Source organism: Micrasema longulum, unplaced genomic scaffold (assembly GCF_059751315.1).
Source record: "Micrasema longulum isolate JH-2025_06_02 unplaced genomic scaffold, ASM5975131v1 h1tg000597l, whole genome shotgun sequence".
Classification (NCBI taxonomy): Eukaryota; Metazoa; Arthropoda; class Insecta; order Trichoptera; family Brachycentridae; genus Micrasema; species Micrasema longulum.
Genome location: NW_028277793.1, coordinates 2,179,269 through 2,201,484, shown reverse-complemented (window position 1 = coordinate 2,201,484; position 22,216 = coordinate 2,179,269). Strand labels below are relative to the sequence as shown.

Here is a 22,216-nt window from a genome sequence, read left to right as displayed (position 1 = left end):
TTTCTAATTTTTTGGAAATTCAAAACGGCCCTTTGCGGAACAAATGTTCAATGGGCTACATTAATATGGAAAACAAAAGAATATATTTTTACTGTTATATTTGTCGCGAGACTGTTGAAGTTTAGGTTTTTAAGCATTTTCATGGTAGTATTAAAAAAAATTTTTTTGGGTAAGCAAAAAAAAAAAAAAAATGTGTTTACTGCAAAGATATCACATCAACAAAATGTATGCAATTATTTTTAATATTATGTATTGAGCAGTTTTAGAAAAAGATTTTTTTTGTTTTAAAAAAAACATCAAAATTCCAGTTGAGGGGCTATTACTAGTCTTAAACACTGGCATTAATTTTCTTAATTTTTGGCGTTTTTGGTTTCTGCTGACAAAAACTGATGCTTTCGTTACTATTTTTACAATTTGTGTGGCTTGACTGTAACAGGAAAATTCCTTGATGGAAGGTAGTAGGCCCTCCTGAATAATTGATGTGTCTCCTATTGCTTCTGAAATCATCTTATATGTAAATTGTTCAGTCATTCGAGGCACTGTTAAATTATCTCTCTTAATCAAATCCACATAATCTGTTGCTCAAATATCACATTCTGGTAATTAGAATATTCGGATACTTGTTGCAATGAAGTCCGCTTTATTTTGCTGGCCATCGGAATTCTCCTGAAAACTGTTTTTTTACGTGTCTTCTCTTATCAGCTAGTACCGATAAAAGAACATTCTCTGGATACAAAGTCAATTTTTCTCTCTAGCTCATTTTATTTTACTAGACAAATAACAAAACTAAAGAATTGCCTTACACAAATGCTGCACACCATAAGTGTTTGATGGTTTTGTTTTTATATTTAAACACATAGGTGAATGAACTATAATAATGATTCTCGTAAAAGTCTCGTAAGTTTCAGATGGATTATTGTGAGATAAACATTGCTTATAAATCTTGTTTGCAGTTGAAGGCCACCTTGAGTTCCAAATTTTTCGAGGGGTTTTCTTTGACCAACTTTAATTGCTTTATTTATTTAATTACCACCTTTACTTGCTTTATTTTTAATTTTATTTGTGGCTTTAGATAGCTTGCATTATTTTAAGGTGAATAAAACCATAGGCAGCTTCTCACCATACAACAATTTTCTTATTTCTTCAATGAAGCTTCTAGGCCCAATTGTAGTTTCATATAAATAAAACAATAATATGACAATGAGGAAGCTTATTGGAATGTTACTGGACAGGCCCCGTGGCGTAGTTGGTTAGACGGCCAACTGTGAAACTGGCGTCGCGGGTTCGATTCCCGCCAGTTGCAAGAAAAAAAATCCAAGAAAGATTTTTCCCTCAATTGGTCTGGGTGTTGTGGTGTATTTTTCATTACCTCCTTCCATATCCCCTCTATCCTACCTCAAAATAGAGGCTTTGCGGGTTATTTCATTAAAAAAATAAAAAAAAAAATATAAAAAAAAAACTGGCACACAAACCATTGTTCCATCAAATCCAATATAAATAAATGTATTTACCATTATTAAATGGAATTAATAAGTCCGTTAAAAAATAAATGATAAAAATAATAACCTTTCCAGTTCTGTATGGAATATTGTATGTACTGGATAAATAAAACAGTTAAATTTCTGCCATGACTCAGGCTTAAAAGCAGGAAGCAATTAACTGCAAAACGAAATATCTCTAAGTTAAAGAATATATACATAATATTTAAATTTACGTCGCATAAAACAGTATTTTTTTAAAACTGTGTTCAAGAAATAGCAGAGCATCGTAGATACTCATCCTGTTGCGTGTATTCAGGTAGTGGAACGCTTTTGACACGACAACTTGATTGGATCAGTGAAGTAATGTGAAGCAAATCGATCAAGGGTTTTCCACCCACTTTATTTTCCAGTAACGTTTTCAGATAGCTACTCTTTTAGGGGCTCTTTCAATTTCCTTTACACAAATATTGGTAGATGAGCAAATAGTAAAACAAACAAATGTTTTAAACTGAAAACATTAAGAAAAGTAATATTTATGCTATTTCATGTTCGTAAAATGATATTTTTCAAAGAACATTTTTTTACGGTATTTATTCCTTATTTAACGTAAACAATATAAAATAAACCCCAAGGGAGTTTATTTTTAAAATTTTCGTAGATACAATTTCGAAACCGAATGAAAACAATTTTCTTAATAAATAAAATATGTTTTCCTTATAATTTATTACATTGGTACTATTATGATTTAATATCAGTTTAAACCGCATATGATTTTTATTTTCACAATGTATTTTCCGTATTTAAACAGTTGTATAAGTCAATTTTTAAATCAGATAGTTGTTTTAAAAATTGTTTTTTTTTATTATACTCAAAAGTTAAACCTATACAAATTAAAGCTTGTCAATGCAAAACTAAAAGTAAAACTAGTTTTTTTTTTGGTACTTATGCGCTTAGGTTTCTATGATTGATTTGTGTTTTAGTTCATTTGGGTAACGTAGATATATTGTATCAGTTTATTGGTAAAGCAGCCTAAGCCAATGAATACAAAATTTAAAAATGGTTTTTTTCTGGATATTTAATGAATTCAAATACCATACTTTGTAGATATTTGTACTTTGCTATCTATCCGTTCTTTGCAAAATAAGTTAACAGTCTCTTACTTAAGAAACTTAAATCGAGATTTGCTTTTTTAAATTGATCAAGATGATCGTGTAATCAATTTATAGTTGATAATCTGTGAAAATCCCTAGACTTCCATATTCTTTTTTCAAAAACTTTCTTTATCTCTGTCGTAATATATTTACTGATAACTCTTTAGGGTATGGTATCCAGAGTTTGTCTGCAAACATTTTAACATACTAAATGAATTGTTGATTTTAGACTTTATTCAATTACTTTGCGAGCCCGTGGTTAAATGGCTTTGACATTTGCCTCAGGCACGTGAGGTTCGTGGCTTGATTCTTGCTCAAAAAATTATGTGTGATTTCTCTTAAGCCTTGGTATTTTGTGCTGTAATTTGCCAGTTAAAAGAGCTTTTATGTTTATTTTGGTGCAAATCAAAACCAAAAAAAATAGTTAAATTTAATGTGTATTTGAATTTTGTACATTTTTTGACACCACAACACGTCAAGAGACCTTATTACAGTTGTAAATAAATGCCCCCAGCTGAGATAAATCACATTGTATTTCATGGATCTCATAGGTAATAGAACCCGAAACTTTCATGCATGACTCAAGAATCTTAGCGAGAATCTCAAGACATCACGAAGGCCGCCAATATGTACAGATTATTATTTTTTTCCATACTTTCCTATTATTTCCAGTCGAAGTACTTACATAGGTCACATATCGACCCCTCCTACGTATAAAATTGAAGCCCACAAATCATCGATTTTGATTTATGAATGTTTTTGGTATGTGTGTCAAATATTTAGTTTCAACGAAGAAAAAAATATTTAACAATTAGTCACGTTATTTGGTAACGCATATTATCGCATTTCTTACTTTTTACAAATAATACTTTTGTATAAACCCTTGCAATAATATACGCGGGACGAAAAAGATGACTGGAAGCAACGTAAGTATCAGATGCAATTGTGTCTTCCGGAATGGTTGAACGTCCACTATGTGATTATTATTTTTTTTCTAAATGGATTAAGCTTTTACAAAAAAGATAAAAAAACCGAATAACTAGTGCGCAAAAATGTGAATTAGCCATAGAAATAAAATTTGAATTATATTCAAAATAATCTTCAATTAAAGGTTTATTGAATAAGGCCCATACCTATATTGGCCTGCAATACAAAAACATGATTAATGGAAAAAAACAAGTTAAACGATATTAGTTTTATTTAAATGTTAAGAGTTTATTTGGAGTCTTTTACGAAGCATAGTATCGTATTTCATTCCTAAGATATTTTGCTTTACGTCTATTTAGAAGTATAATGATGTATCTGCATTTTAACGAAAATAGTAAAACATTTCATGTTTTTTGTTTGGCTTTTATAAAAGTAGAAATAAAAATTAATGGTAGTTTTATTTTCTCAATAATCAGTGTACTAGACGAAAATATATATAAATCCTTCTCCTATTCTAGGTTACGATATTATACGTAGGAGGTGTTGACATGTGACCTATGTAAGTATGTTTTCTCTCGCCAGAAGTCCTACTCCCACCCCCAAATACATACCTCCAGAGTCGCCTCGTTAGGGCTCGAACCGGAATATTCCCATAACTCAGTTTGGTAGTTGAATATCATACGCCCAGGGTGATCCTTGTAACGTTTTCTACAATCGTTCCCAAATGTCGAAAAATATTCCCAAAGCTGATTCCAAAATAATATTCTTCGAAGAATAACATACCATTACACTGAATAAAGTTTTTTTATATTTCAAATATACATCGGTACCTACATATTATACGTACTCACATATTTTATTTTAAAGGTTCCTTTAATATGATTTCATGTTTAGTTTTTCATTTACATTTTTTATTTTTTTATTTATTTATATATATAGCATACGTTAAATAACAAACCAATATTTTACTTAAGCAGAAAGAATAATTTAAACAAGCTTAACAGTGCCGTATAGTAAAATACTTAAAATGATATTTTAAGTAAACCGATTATTTATGTTGTTTCATTCCCTTAAAGAAGATTGATTGTATTGTATTGAGTATTTTATGCCTAAATACATGTAATTTTTCTAAAGATATATTTATGTTAATTTTAAATTACTTTAAAGATGTGATGTGCGTCAATTTTTTTTATTGTTTTCTTTGATGAACTGAATAATTGACATTTTGGATTTTGTGATTTTTTTTTATATAAATAATATAATTATACATTTTTACTATTTAAAAAAAAAATTCATTGTTATATTTTTACTAAAACTAAAATCCCACCAAGCCACTTTCTGTAGCTTGTTGGTAGATATTATACTTGTTGGTGGATATTATATTAATCTGTTATATTTTTACTAACTCAAATAATATTATTTTTATTTATAAAAACAATGAATAACATATATAAGTTGACAGCCGGAAAGATCGAAATAGACATGTTTATACAAATAATAATATTTCAATTTATTCTTCAAATAAAAAAAAAAATAAAAAATAATAATATTTACACATAAGCTACTATTCACATATAAATTTTTGATCGAGTAGCCACTCTCTTATTTTGCTCTTCCCGTTGTGTTTCTTCCTAAGCCTGGGTTTTCTGTGCTATTTTTTATGATTTTTTCTGTAAAAAATTTGTAAAACAGCATATTATTACAAATAAATATGTACAATGTACATTGAATATGAAAACTGTCAATATAACTAAAAATATAGATTACACAAACATCACTATGTCAGATTTAAAATTTACACTTAAAATGTATTATGTAACTTAGTAGACATTATAATAATAAATATGTACATCTCCCCTCCCCTCCTTATCCTCTCTTCAAGCTTCTTTGTCCTTATCCCGCCCAATTTACAGTAACTTAATGTTTCTAAAATAAATATTAAAAAATATTTGATTATTGAGCACATGAAAATAACATGATTATATGTATAATTTGTGTGTATTTATTTGATATGTAATATATTTTCTTTACTAACTTTGTATCCTATGTGGAAATCTGTTATTAATTCTGAGTTTATACACTATATCTGTTTGTTTACTAAAAATATGTATGTGGAACTGTTGATTTCCCAAATAAAATAAAATAAATAAAATAACAAATGTATATTTATTGTTATATATTATTTACAACTGCCTTTATTTATTTATTCATACAAAGATAATGTACCACAAATATATTACAAAAAAACGTATTCTTAATTTCATGAGGCTAAGTACCTTGTGTTGAGCTAGGATACAATAAAATGGAAAGTGGAAGTTTGTATTCAAAAATAACAATTACATAAATTTTAATCAAAATTTATTTGGACATCACGATTAATAATATATATATATGTAATGCATCGTAGGAGTTTTACACTACTATTACTTTAAAAAGAACAAATTCACTTAAAATCAGATGTGTTTGACCAATTAAAATTGTTCAAATGAATTACCAATTCAATTACCAATCTTCTTATAAAACATCCATTTTTCGTGCTTTCTTGACCGACAAGAAAAAATCTTCAGTTTTACTCAGACTCATAATTTGTAGAAAAATCAATAATCCACAACAACTTTACTCGAAAATGTGATATGATGACAGATCAGTATCAGTATCATAAATTCAAATCACAGGAAATATTGAGCTGAGCTCTTTTTTTTATTTGTTTTATAAAACAAAGTTTTTATTACTAATATTATGTATGTGTTTGGTGTAAACAATATTTTTGTTTAATACTCATACGTACATGAGTGTGTGACACAAAAAAATACAAAAACTGTGCATATATATTATAATAATGTTTTTCATAAAATTAATGAATAAATTAAATTAAACAAAATTCAGCAAAAAAAAAACTCGGTGGATCTTAATATATTTTAATTGCGTTAGTATTAATTGCGTTATGGCATGTTTTTTTTTAAAACAAATATTTCAGTATCAGATAATTAAAAAAAACATCGTTTGATTATTTATATCAAAAAGAAATATCCTGGAAATATGCACCATCATGATCATAACAATTAAAATATGCCTAAGTTTAATTTAAAGATCTGAAATTATTACAGTGTGAAATAATGAAATAAGACTTGGAATGATTTGAAAAAAAAAATATTAAAGATTTCCCGTAAAAAAAAACAGTTTTTACCATTCAAGTTTCATGAGTCACGCGTCTCTCAAGTCCTGACATGTTATGACAGTTATTTTTCACTCAACACAGAATATTACCGATATCTTTGGGTTAAATCCTAAAATGAGATATTGGAAAAATCTGTTGTGTATAAGATATAACATTGAAGTGTTTGTATTGAAATTTATGAAAGTCAAAGTAAAGTATCGCAATTTTTTATACAAAATATGCTGGTATTAAAAATGCATAGAAAAGTTCAAATGTAAGGCTTATAAAAATTAAAAAAAGTACTTTAATATTATTTTTAATTAAACAACCACAAAATTAACACTCACGTGGTGCAATGAATAAAACGCTAGTCTCACACACAAAGGGTTACGGGTATGATTTCCGGAGCGATCGTGATTTTAATTTTAAAGCCAGTTATGCGTTGTGGTGAAAAAATAATCCCTAACACAAAAATTCCAAAAATATGTTAAATTTACTAGATTTTTACCTGAGAGTAGGCATGAGCAATTGAGTCAAAAACGCTGGTCCAGGGATCTTGTTCAATTTAAATTAAAATATAACTTTACATAGCAAATTTATTTAATGTTATTTTTTGCTTTTTATTCTCAGTATTGTGATGGTACAATGTGATGGTAAATTTTACTTCTTCAAAATTACGGTATTTTTCCCTGTGTTCATTATTATGGCTTAACACGGGGCTGCCTAAAATCCCAGAAGTTGGTAAATGTAAATTAATTCAAAATGAATTGAGAAATTAACTATTAAATTGGTAACCTTAATCACAACATACTGTCAATTTATGCATATTTAAAAAAAAATCTTAACCAATGCAATGTTTGATAATTATTGTTTACATTGGCAAAATGTCTGTTTGATTACATAATATTTCGAATGTTTTTAAATGTCCAAAGCAAAATGTTACCATTACTCAATGGCGTAAAATTAAATAGATATGTTACAAGTAGGCACTGGCGGCTTCTGACCGAAAACATTGGCAGTGCATTTCTTTACATTTTGTCAACTTGTATACGAGTATTATTAAGTTCAATAATATTATAATAATATGATAGGTCTGACGTGATAAACGAGCAATAGTATGACAGCCCGCGCATCGGAACCAGAATCGCTAAATGCGCCCAACATAATACGCACGTTATAGTTAACTTAATCCGTACTAATATCATGTCATTACGCATGTTCAAAATGACATTACAAACGAACTTTAAATCTGCGCATGCGTTGGCATTGCGCGGAATATGTATATTATCTTCTCCTTCTAATGCACAATTCATCGGTATGAAGCATTGTCTGTCTCGCTCAAATGTCAATTTTAGGAGATATCAGTTTCAGTGCTGCAGAGCAGCGTTTATTTTATAGTTAAAAAATACATATTATAATTTGTTACCCACTAAGTCTCAAGACTTTTCGGTGGGACACATTTTTTTTATGACAGGTTTATATTACATTTATTATATTTATATTTTACAGATTTATTTATAAACAGGCACTATAAAGTATCTAGAAGATATTTCTTAAGTTCTTTTTTTTTCATTTGAAGATCTTTCATGTTAATGATGGTTTGTGGGAGATCATTGAACAATCTTGGAACAACGCATTTTAATGTTCGCTCTCCGAAGTAATTTGTAACTCGGGGAACAGACAGGGAGCCCTTAGTTTTAAATCGAGTGTTGAGAGTGTGGGAAACCCTTTTTTTATATTCCGGATCAACAAAGTGATCTACAATCTATCTGATATATTTCTTACAAATTCAGGATAAAAGATTGTGCAAAACAGAATATGCACTGGGACAATTACGCCTGCGTAGACAAGATGGGAAAATCGTCCGCTAGAGTCAATTTCGCTAGATCTTTTGGCGCTAATATTGAATATTATGATGTTTACGTGTATAATATTGCAACGAATCCCTGTTTCTTTCTACCTACTTATAACATATTACTTATTACTATCAATAAAATTACTAATTTATTTACACAATTTTTTACTTGGCAGTGCACTGCACTTATGCACATACTAAGGAACCGCCTCTGCAAGTGGGTCAAATATATAATTTCGTAGGAAATTACCTTACTCGCATATTTTTCTCACTTAAATATTGATTCATTTATTTAACACGGCACGCAGTGTCTTTTACCATACAAAAATACGTAGCGTGTAGAAATAAACACTTCAAATAATATTTTTTGTTTTTTTTTTATTGTTTAATAACGTGCCTGATTCCACTTTCCATTATATTATATTTTAACTCAACACAGAGACTTTGATCTCATAAAATTAGGAATGCGTTTTTTTTTGGTAACTTACGAGTATATATATTTATCTGAATAAATAAATCATAAAAAAATATTCAGAAGATAAACAGAAAAAAGCATAAAAAGTTTGGATGTACATAATAAATTACTTATATATTTGCATGTACATTTAAGATATACGATTGTATTTGACTTTTTTTCAAATAATTGAAGGCAATGCAATAAACGCTGAAACTGAAATGCATTTTGTAAAGAAATGACGTTTCTGTTTATTATACATCAATGATTATACAAACTGCCTTTATGACCGTTCATAGGAGCATTAAATACGAATAACCCAACCCTTGTAACAATGTTGCCACTATAACTATCGTGACATTGTGGGTGTGGGATATTGCTTACTATGAAGCGGAAAACGGTGCTAACTCTCAAACACAACAATACAAGTGAATACATATTCAATACGAGAGACTACTTTCAAGATTTGGTTTTCATTACAAAAAAGGCGTGTCAGTCATCCTTCTCATACTCAACATACCCTTTTCTGCACCCTATAGTTCATAGACCATGCATTTATAGCACTTTAGCAATATGTTGTACATAGAATTAATATTCATAAAAGTATCAGTATTCATTAATTAGTCAAATGTGTCAGACGCCGCGCCAGTCCAATGTTTTTTTTTCGTAAATGTTCTATTCAATGTCAGGTACATATATATTTGTAGCTAGGCGGATGAAGAACACGATTTTATGTAAAATACAACCCGAATTCTGAATGAGTGCTTTCGACTCGATGGCTATTCTCAGGTAAAAATCCTTAATAAGGAAATCGGGCGGAGTTAAGTCCATGTTTGAGGTCCCGGGTTCGAATCTAGGGAAGGTCGTGAAAAAAAATTAAAAGTTCATTAAAAAAGTGGTTCTTCATTGTAATATTCCATTCCTACTGGAAAAGGACGATCAAAGGAACTGTTACCGTCAAGTTTTATATAATTACTGTTATCTATGGTATTTTCGTTAAAATTGTATTAAGTATTGTAAAATTATCTCCATCTTAAAAAAGTCTGAGCCATGTTAGATGGAGACTATCCTAACTAGAGAACGCTCCGTATTACTTGTCTATTAACTAGTTTTATTAAGATTCCCTGTTAGTAAATATTTATACTTAAATATGCAATAAATTTATGAAATAAAAATTATTAAAATTTAAAAATAATAAAAAAATAATATTAATTCGCGAGCCGGATTGAAAACGTGCGGAGGATCGGAGTTGGCTGGCAGTTTTCCAGACCGTTTTAGCCCATTCAAGGGTTTTGTTGAGACCCAAACGATGTGGTTGGCGAACCGAGTTCGATCATGTTGAACAAATCATAAGATTACTTTGTTCTTATACTGTTAACATGCTGCCCAAAATTGGGAAGAAAATTGATTACTATTGCAAAAGGATCCCTTTCCACAAACCTTATTATTTGTATACGCAGTACGGAAACCCACTAGAGATCAAATGTGTAATGATTTTCTTGGTGTGCTACGCAAATGTTTTTATGCATTACACATACAAACCAGGAATCAAACTGTCACATCGCAAAATATATACTATCTTCATTATTTTCCTATCGGCACTCAGTAGTGTAAACGAAACTGCATTATTTTGTACTCCGATTTTAGCGTATCTTGATAATCTTTGTCACATGGAAGGCAAAGTGATGCACAGATGTTTATCACGTCATTAACACTAACACTTATATAACACATATCCATAAGAAATTTGTATCGCGTCGGTAACAACCTAAAGTGCGACCGTTGTGATTAAGCTGCAAAGAAAATAAACTATTACATTTACAAGTACATGATTACGCCTTGGAAACTTTTTTAAAAAATCAGAAAAAATTGATACAAAAGAAAAGAAACGCACAATATTTACAAAATACATTATGAAAGGATATTGAACTTATTAACAATTTGAACAATAAGACATGACCAAATTTATATTTGTATTAAACAGATCAACATCATTATACAAAAAATTATCTACCGTTTCTTTGGAGAGGATCTAAAGTATTATGAAATACGTAATTAGTATTTTTGAAATTAAGACTAAATAATTGACAATTACTAGTACTGTGATTTGGTATGCAAATGTTAATCCATTTTAATAATAACGGACAATCCATCAAATTGATAAGTTATTTATGCATAGCAAAATAATATCTCGGTGGTTGATTTAGCAGTTTCGTTTATTTTAATTTTATTGATACTGCGTCAAAAAAAAAACTGGGTTTATTTTATACGATTTCATTAACCTTTGTCGTGATCTATGTTTATTTAGCGGGCAAAATATTGAAGATATGGGTTTTATTTAGAATTTTCTAAACCCGATAATGCGGTGTCCAGCTTACAGACGCATATTCTAAATGAATTCTGACAAATAAAAAGTTGCGGTAGAGCAAGGTTTAAACATAAAAACTCTGTGATTCACAAACTCGGACACTATCACAGGTGAAAACAAATGTTTCACGTTGACCCTGTCAGATATCGAATTCATGACCTCAAGCGTAGTAAGCAAATGTACCAACCGTAACAAAACAAGAAGGGGTAAACTTACTTGGTTCCTTTTTTAAAAGTTTTAGCTGAGAGTAAGTCTAGCCATAGATTCTGTTTCTAATTCACCCATCGAACCTAATTTTTAATTGGCTTAGATACAGGCAAATTAGCATGGTAAAAATGCAATCTAATTTGGAATTGTACATGTTCATCCCATAGTATAAAATAGTATTTTCGAAAGATTTTTCCATTGCGTTGACTTATTCATGATCATATCTCAATATTTTACAATTCAGAAAACGACGGAAAAATCAAAATACTCGGGTTATGTTGAAAATCTAGAATGATTTGTATGCCAAGTACTTTTATGGAATTAGCATATTTTAAATAATGTTTAAAATATTTATATTTACTCGTATCAAACAACCGTTTCTGTGTTCTTCTGCAGATGGAAAAAGAAAGATGACGAAAAAACATATTTTTTCATACGATTTGATTCTTCGTATCAATTTGGCGATAAATATCTTGATGAAAAATATGAAATATACTTTATTTTGTGAGATGTTCGCTTCTGGTTTCTGGTATATGAAAAATGATTTGAGAAATATGTAGGCCTGGTAAAATTATAGGGGTTATATGACAATTAATCTAACTACGAAAATGTTTTTTTTTTTAATAATTGCCTTATAAACCTGAATATTTTATATTTTAAAAATAAACAACATGTTATCAAACTTTTTTCAACTGGTTTAATCATTCATCATTCATATGAACAAAGTTCAAATACATAATTTTCGTCAGTATAAGCAATAATTTTTTTTTGATTTTTTCCTATAAGTAGGACAGAAGTTCATTAAAACTTTAAGATGGTATTTTTTTAAAAAGGTTTTTCCAACTCTTTATTATCATTCAACTATACTTTTTTATTATCATTAGACGAATGCTGCTTATTATGTAAATTGATAGACTCACAAATATCTGTAATCTTCGAAAACTCTCCTCATCCAGAATCAAAATCTTATCCTATTTTAAAAACGGGGAGAATTTCAAAAAGCTGGTAGTAAAAGGGACAGATGACATTTTTGACTTCAGACACTCTACATTGAAAATTGCCCTGAACTTAGTTCATGCCCGGGGGGAATAGTTAATGGAAGAATTATTGATGTTCACTACAACCCTGAGATTATTGTTAACTTTGTGAACAATTATTTCGCAAAAATTGGCTCTGATTTAGCTTACAATATCCTCACGCGAACAAATTGTAAGTATGTGAATAGAACTTGGTGAAAGTATGCCCCGCATTAACGAAAATATCTACCATTACTTTTATTTAACCCAACAAACATGATGGAAGCAATTTCTACTATTAATGAGCTTAAAAATCACAGTTCTCCGGGATATGACAAAATATCTCCTAACATAATAAAACTAGTAAAAAAGTACATGCAATTACATTCTACAGTCTACATTATCAAATTAAATTATCAATTGGTGTGTTCCTTAATTCTCTAAAACATGCAGTAGTAGTTCCAATATTCAAAAACGGAAATTCATACCCTGTTAACAATAGAAAAAAATCACTTTTTTGTACATTTTTAAAGTGGTAAAGATCTATGAAATACTGTCCAGTAAAAAAACACCTTTTTTGTTACTTATTAGCAGCATAAAAAAGGCGTTTCATACTATCTCCCATAAAACTCTGATCAACAGACTTGAAGAAATAGGGATAACTGCAAAGGTCTTAAAGTGGTTTAAATGCCACTTAAGTAACATAACACAAGCCGCAATAATTAGGTAGCCCAAAAACTAAGGTTCTTCAAACAATTTAACCCAACATTTAACCCACGGCGCGGCGTCCCACAAGGCAGTGTTTTAAGCCCCATGTTATTCCTAGTTTATATAATTAAACTTTGCGAGCTACCTGCAACCACTAAAAAAACTGCGTATGCCGATGAAATCGTGTTTTTTTACAAGGCTAATATTGGCATAAATAAGGTTAACAAATGACTTGAAGAGAATTTTTGTCTAAAAAATCAAATACATTAACTTTTGCCTACGTCCAATCCAAATCGATAATGTACTGGTTGTTCATACGTGTCCCGAAACCTCTATTTTTTGTCTATGCATTAACATTGAGAAATGTGATACCATTAAATACTTAGGAATTTGCATTGATAAATGCCTTAGCTGGAGTTCACACGTCAATTACGAGTACATTACACCAAAAACGAAGAAAAATTACTTTTATTTTTATTGCGCTTCCATGACACAATTGAATGTTCGTTGCTCAAAAGAGTTAACATCTCTTTTTTTTATCAACGACAACATATGGAATTATTGGATGGGAAGGTAGCGCGGCTAGCATATTGAATTCAGTTTTTAAAGTACAGAAACTCGTGCTTAGAACAATGAAAAAAGTTCCTTTACGCTATCCATTAAAAGAACTGTTTGAAAATTATAAAGTTATAGATGTGCGGCAGCTATTTACTAGAGAGGCATTTGTGATCTTTCGGAAATCTGTAGATAAAGTCAGGACACAGCAAAATATATGAACGCGAATAACGGGAAGGATAAATTACCTTGATCCGACCACTCACTCAAAGCTAGCTCAAAGAAACTTTACCATTCTGGCTCCAATTTTTTTCATAACTTCTGGCAGCCATAAAGAACTCCACAAGTGCCAATGTATTTAAGAAAAAATGATTGCAATTGGCTGCTGCACATTGATAGGGATAAGGTTGTCAATATTTTTAATGTTCGAGATTAGCGAACCCAGACTAATCTATTTTTTATTTCCATACTTTTATTTTCTTAAATAGGTGCGAAGGTTTTCACGGTCACTGTTATCAATATTATGTATCTTTTTTGGGTGATACCGTGTATGTTGAACTTCACTTAAGTACAAACGTACAAACTTCATTTATACTTAAGTGCAATATTAGCACCCAATGACTGGACAAAAATTGATTCGATTACTTATCGTCAATCGGAAAAAGCGAAGTTTATCCAGGAAAATAAACAAAAACGAAAATTTGAAAAGATTCGAAAGACGCAGACCAAAATCAACAAATGTTTGGATCCAAATACGGTGGTTAAGAACTTATCTAATCACAAATTAAGCTCAAGTGAAATAGAAATATTGGCAAAAGGGTTCAATTATGCCATAACCCCTAAATTTATCCCAGTTGTAGATATCATCTGTGGAGTTGAAGCATCTCTACGCAAATTACCTACGATTGTAGCGGAAGAAATCCGCCAAGATACGAGCATCATTCTACGACGAGCGAAGCCTCCAATATCGAACTTGTCAACATCTCAACGACAAGCCCTAAAAGAATTACGAAGAAATTCAGACATTGTTATATTACCAGCAGATAAGGGCAATACAACTGTAATATTAAACAAAACGGATTATATACAGAAAATGCGCGTACTAGTAGAAACATCTACATACAGGAAACTAAAAAGGAACCCAACCGATAAATTTGATAGAAAAACGAGAGAATTAGTGAAAATATCAAAAATACCCAAAGAAGTGCAACAGACACTATTTGTGAAAGCCTCAAGGACACCCTCGATATATGGCCTTCCCAAGATACACAAAAAGGATATGCCCCTTAGACCTATAGTTAGCCATATAGGAGCTCCAACTTACAAACTGGCGCAGTATTTATCGAAACAGTTGCAATCACATACTGGAAAGACCAACTCGTTTGTAAAAGATTCGGCTCATTGTGTAAGCCTTCTTAACAATATATCTGTGACAGAAAAGGACATTTTAGTAAGCTTTGACGTAGTATCGCTGTTTACTAATGTACCAATGGGAGACTCGATGGCTTTTCTGAGTGAAATTTATGAAAAAGACATGTGCGATATGTTTGAACATTGCCTTAAAAGTGGCTATTTTTCATTTCAAGGTGAAATTTATGAACAAATAGAAGTAGTGGCCATGGGTTCTCCACTTTCGCCAGTGATAGCTAATTTCTTCATGGAAAAATTTGAAGATACAGCATTGGATACAACAACTCTTATACCGAAAGTGTGGCTGAGATACGTAGACAATATCTTTGCAGTCTGGCCACATGGGATGAATGAATTAAATACCTTTCTAGATCATTTAAATGCATTACATCCTCTGATAAAGTTTACAATGGAATTACAAACGAACGACTCTCTTCCATTCTTGGATGTAGAAGTAAAAAGAAAACCAAACGGCAGTCTTGGGCATACGGTATATAGAAAACCAACACATACGAATCGATACTTACACGCTGATTCACATCATCATCCAGCCCAAAAACGAGGATTAATAAATACACTTCTAACAAGAGCGACTCGAATATGCGAAGATTTCGAAAAGGGCGAAGAGTTCAACAAAATTTCACCTGCATTGGAGCATAATGGATATAAGAAGAAACAAATTGACAACATTTTTAAATCGCAAGGGACAAAGAAGAACAAGGAAGAAGATATTACCAGAGGGACTGCATACCTACCATATGTACAGAATGTAACTGACAGGATAGCCAAAGTGCTAAAGAAACAAAATATTGCAACAACGTCTGGGACTGTGGGAAAAATAAAAGACCATTTAGTAAACCCAAAAGATAAAAATCCTCTGGAAACTGAAGCCGTGTACAAACTAAGTTGCCAAGGATGTGATAAAGTGTATATTGGACAAACAGGGCGCACAGCAAAGAAGAAAATTGACGAACACAAAAGAGCGTGTAAACTTGGACATCCAGACAAATCCGCAATAGCGGAACACTTTATAGACACAGGACATTTTTTCGCCTTTGAACCAAAAAATCTACATAAACCTAGTAATTATAGTGCACGAATAATAAAAGAGGCGATTGAAATACACAGACATCCAAATAATATAAACAAAGACAACGGGCTTAAATTAAATTCAACATGGTTCCCATCACTACATATGACAAAAACGAATAGAAATGTGCCTACTGCCGGCTGCGACACAGTACAAATTACTAGTACATAAACATAATTATTCTTTCCTACAAAACTAGAAATGTGCCTACTGCTGACTGTGACACGGTACAAATTACTAGTACTTAAACACATACATTTCTCTATAAAACACACAGTTTTCCCTGAAGATGGCTCCTGCAATGGTAGCCGAAACGTCGGATCAAATCCAACATACACGGTATCACCCAAAAAAGATACATAATATTTTTATTTTCTTATTATATAGGTTGATATTTTTATGTGTTATCATTATTTATTTTTGTATTTTTGAATTAAGTACTTGCCGTTATTTGGCATATTATTTGTTACTTTAATTTCATAGTATAGTATAAAATGAGTTTATAAAAACCATATTTCAAATACGTTTTTGTATTTTTTATTTATTTATTAGTGTATACACGGCACGAATGCCTTTTATCAACATAATTATAAATACAATTAACATACAGTGTTCTTTTACAAAATTATGAAATAATATAATAACGATATAACTTTACATATTACACAGTTGTTTTATAAATATTCTTTATTTTATATTGATTGCAATGATACTATTATTTTTATATTAGATTATGTATGTTACTTTATTTGTATAATTTACATTTAAATATTTATATCTTATTATTTTTTTACGTAGTCTTCTTCTGAATTTTATTATTTATAATTTGTTTTTCTGAATTGCTATTCTATTGCATCACGTTTTATTATACTTTAATTGATTTTACTACGACTTTTTAATTGTAAATTATTATGGCCTAACACGGGCAAAGCCTAAAATTCATCAAAATGTAAACGAGTGTAATTTCAAATAAATAACTAAATATAAATGAATAAACGATAAATTCAGTAAAATCGATATCGCTGGATTTGCATTGAAAATACAAGATGCACCACGATACATATTAATATGCATACTTTTCAACTCCCTCTCTGTCTTTATTCTCTTCTCATATTTCCGCGCATTCACCTCTCAATAATTTCTATTTTATAGTTTATAAAAAATATTTTTAGACTGAATATTTTGTGGAACCTGTGTTTGTTTGAACATGTTGCATGTTTTAAAGTCTCTGCAGGGTTGTATAATTGTAGAATTGTTAGTTCATCAAGTTTTTTACAATAAAGATACTACATCAAATTGGATTAATTTTTATATGTATTTACTTATAATACCTTAACAAGACCATAAACCCGGCCACTTAAATCAGCCAATGACAGGTCATAAGCCCTGTATGAATAGACTTCCATATTATTTCCTTCTTAAAAATGTTTTCCCTCTCTGTTGAAACAAATTGAGATCTTAATAACTCCCCAGGGAGGACATCCGGCAGGTAAACAGGCATTTCGACATACTCAAAACATTGTTAGTCAGAAATTCAATCAGAAAATTAGAAAAGATACTTGTCTTCGTACGTATTAAATTTTTTCAGGCCTGGGTGTTCTGCGCTGTAATTCACTACTCCCAAAATGAGTTCGTTGTAACTTCTTGTGAGAGCACAAATAATTTTTTAATGTTTCATTTAATAAATAAAAAAATAAAATGAGTAAAAGTAGTTTTTTGTGTCACGGTATGATGCATATTAACCAGTCACCGATTTCATCGTCACTAACATCATAAATCTGTTGAGAGACTTAGCTAAATATAATACGACTGTTTTTTTTTTTAATGGATAAATAATACGTTTATGAAGCACAACCAGAACGCTGGAAAAGTATTTTTGACTCGATGACTACTCTCTGAATATAATTATAAAAAAATAAGTCTGGTAAAGATAAATCCACATCTTGATGTAGTGGTTAACGCTTTCCCCTACCATATCGTCCCAGACTCAATTACTACAAATGTGATCATGAAACATTTGTTTTGATGGTAATTGTACTCTGCTATATTTTACCCTCCCCGTACTGGCACCTGAAGCGTAAGACTGATCACTATGATTGCGCTACGCCGCAATCGGTGAATGAATGTAGTGTCCTCAACCCATGGATGCGGGTAAGTTTATAATGGAGTTTCAATTGGTTGAGTTGTTTCCAATATCCCATAATATTAACATCAATCATTATAATCAATCATTTTGTATTATTCTCAAAATAATATTATACACACATTGTTATCACAACAATAGTGATTTAATCCGGTGACAATTATTTAAATGAACAAGTGTGTTAGTTGAAAATAAAGTCCTGTTTGCATTTCACACAAGGGCTAATTTCCATATACGGTGTAGGCGGTTGCGGGGGTTGGGGCGGAGGATAGGAGAGGCGAGGTGGTGGGCGGCGGTGATGGGCGGGTAGTAATTGTAACAAACGACTTCCTGTCTTATTCTGGAGCGGCCCCTGTTTCTTGCATTATGTCACCCCGATTTGCAATCCCTAAATTTTAAACCAGTCGATTCTACTGCAACATGTTTCACGCATTCAATTATAAAGAAAAATATATATAGCTTTATATCTCGTAGCTTAAATAGAAGTGCTTATTTCAAAAAATATTATTTTCATGATAGAGGATTTTTATTTTTCAACAACAGCACCAAAATTTTTATTTTATTCAGTCAACATTGACATAAATATCAGGCTTCAAAATATTATGCCAAATCATTATTCTGTCAATACACACGTCAAAAAAAAGGAAAGAATCTAAAAAAAATATCAATTTGACTTACTTGCGCAATTACCTACTACTACAAAAATGGTTACATAGGAGAACTTTCTGATGCCACTTATAGTTTTTACTCCCACAGTACCAGTAAGTTTATTTCGAGTTCGATACCATGCAAAGTTTATTATTATGTGCGTATAAGATACTGTTTTTTAGTCACGTTTTTAAATTTAAAAATAAATAACACCTTTTACTTTGTTAGTTGATTGGAAAAATTACCATATGTCAATAAATCTGCCATTGTACAACCATAATTATTCATTTATTAATACTGTACGTCATATAAGATTATAATATTTATTAAATTTGATTAGTCACATATCGACTTTTTTTGTCTTTTTGTTACGTCTTCTTTATATTTTTTTCAGTTCAATTCAAAGTAATATCAAGATTTTGGTAAGTTTGAATTTAACAAATTGATTTTGAGTGTGCAAAACTAAAATCTCTATAAACAGTTTGTAAAATACTCAGGTAATTTGTAATGGTTTGTTTTTTTGCATCACAATATGTAAAAAGACACAATTACAGTGGGTAATTGCAGCACAGAACACGGAGGCTTGTGAGAATTCCAAGTGATTTCTTTTGATATCTCCAAGAATCGAACTTAAAACTCTTTGAGCATTAGTCAAGCGTCCTAGTCAAACTTCAAAAATGTAAAATGTAATTGTTATTACTGTGAAATTGTTGTCAGTAAAATGTTTTAAAGTAGCTGTGAAATTTTAAATACTTGTCTGTGAAATATATAAGGTTGTTATGATAACGTCGTATTAATTGTATTAAACGTCGTACTCAGTAAATATTTGAATACTTTAAAGTAAAGTATTTAAATACTGTAGTTTCGTGGGGTCATAAGTAACTAAATTGGTTATAAGTCTTAATAACCTATGAATAATTCGTTAAAGAGCCGTCAATAAATATGATATTCCTTACCGAACGAGTTAGCGGACTATCAATACGGCTTGACGTTTCCGCTATTCCTTTAATCATGAAATTTGTTCTCATGCTCTTTATCAATGTCTTCAAAATATCGATGCTATCTTTATAATTCAAGGTCTGGAAGTTAGTCTAATATTTCCTTGAAGCCGAGACATTTTTCGTATATACCTAACTTACTTGTCCTCACCAAGGGAAATCTGTAAATCGAGAGATCAATCCTGATTACTAGTCCAGAAGATAATCGAGTAATTGGCGTTCTGCTCTGTATATAACACAAAGGGAGCTGAAAAGGTTTCCGAGACTTGTTTTAATCTTTCTTTGGTAAGTTAATAAGTTTTTTTACACAGCGCTCACGTGAAGATGCCGAGACGGATAAATTATTAACATTTAAAATAAAAAGGTAATCGTGGCTGAATACTCCTCGATATTTCATTTACAAAAAGGAAAAACACATAAAGAACAAAATGACATTTGTCACTGAGGTAAAAAAATATCTTTACTGCTATTTTTTCATTAACAAAGATTAAAAGACATAGATACCTGGCTGCCCAATTTAAAGTAAAAGCAACCTCTAGATTTAGGTGAAAATCTTCGACGTAATGACTTTTCTAGTTTGTTTATTTTTTCAATGTCTGCCGCTCTGAACAGAAGATAGAGTTAGTTAGCAATAAATATAGTCCTAGCAACCGTCAACTGGAAAGGGAAAGCTCTCCCAGTCCCGCGATTTTCAAGGAAAGTTTGCAATTAACTCGGCATCGTTATTATTTGGAAACAAAACACAGCCACTGTTATTTACCGACAAGGCGCTCATCACTCAGAACAAATCTTTCTCGAGATTACTTCTTTTGTTCGCTGTAATCTTATTCACTCGAAAAATTATCGGTATATTTATATTAAATTACCCTAATACAATGAATTCTTTAGTACAATACTCAAATAATTCATTCATTCGTTTCAAGTAAATATGCCAGTTAATATTTATCATTGTCCATCAAAAGCTTTCGATTCTTTCTACTGTTACGGAAGCGTTTGTATTCATAAATAACTTATCATGATTTAAAGAGTTTATCAGATCACAGATGTAACATCGATAGATATTCAATAAAATTCGGGTAAAAATATTGTAAAATTATATTTCAATCACACGAAAGTAAAAACATAATATTTCGTTTCAATTTGAATAAAATATCAACGTTTTTAAGTAATCCATCTTACTTTTGATAAATTAGTAGGGTGCCTTCTCCAAGTAGCTGGAAAAACTGACTAATTTCAACTAATGAAATACAAATAAAGAGGCTCGATTTATTTCTATGGGCTCGATTTTATTAATGAATTCGTGTCCCGCCCATCAGTTGTCGGGCAACAGCTAACGACCTCGACTGACGTTCGGAAGAAAGAAGTAAGAGGAAACTGTGAAGTGGAGAGAAGGGTGTCGAGTTGATCCCCTCTCCCGAGAAAGGTCAATAGAAGAGCAATTAATTATTCTTTCAGAAGTTAAAGAAATTAAGCTTTCTTCATTAAGCACTAGCGAAGAAATAATGAAAGTAAAGGTATAATAACACAGAATACATTTCTAACTCGTGGAAAATGCCACGCTTGCGGTTCATTTTTTATATTGTTCAACTGCATTGTACGAAGCGAAAACGGACATTTAAATGAAAGGCGTTTAAAAATGATACGAAAATGGTTCCAGCCTGTCCAGGTGCCTTAATTATATGAAACCATTACTTTTCCAAAACAATTTACGTTAACGGTATTTTTTCATGGTAATTGATCGTTTTTGTTTACAGACCGTATGTTTGGTAAACAACGTGTTTAGAATCGAACCGTCAAAAATTATTGGATATTGAATTATTAATTTACACGTGTTTACTATTTTTTGTAAAGGTTTTTCGTATTATTGACGAGTATACTGTATTTTTGGATGAATTTTTTATCATTTTAACATTAGATCGAAAACAATCATAATGCCTCAACTTATAGTTAATATATTTTTTCATTAACTATGTATATATGCCATCAATTACATTTACGTGAATACAATACTGTAATTTAAGAATCTGAGTATTTTTTTATCTGATCAC

At 30.7% G+C, this 22,216-nt stretch overlaps 1 protein-coding gene across 1 annotated transcript in view; it reads left to right on the top strand.

The window, feature by feature from the left end:
- The window catches only part of LOC148280310 (uncharacterized), a 51,354-nt gene extending 32,433 nt beyond the window's left edge, over positions 1-18,921 (top strand). The window contains exons 2-3 of the mRNA XM_088228616.1: positions 14,734-15,779; positions 18,766-18,921. Coding sequence (XP_088084742.1) covers positions 14,734-15,779; positions 18,766-18,921 — 1,202 coding nt within the window. The remainder of the gene's footprint in view (positions 1-14,733; positions 15,780-18,765) is intronic.
- Positions 18,922-22,216: the final 3,295 nt, after the last annotated feature.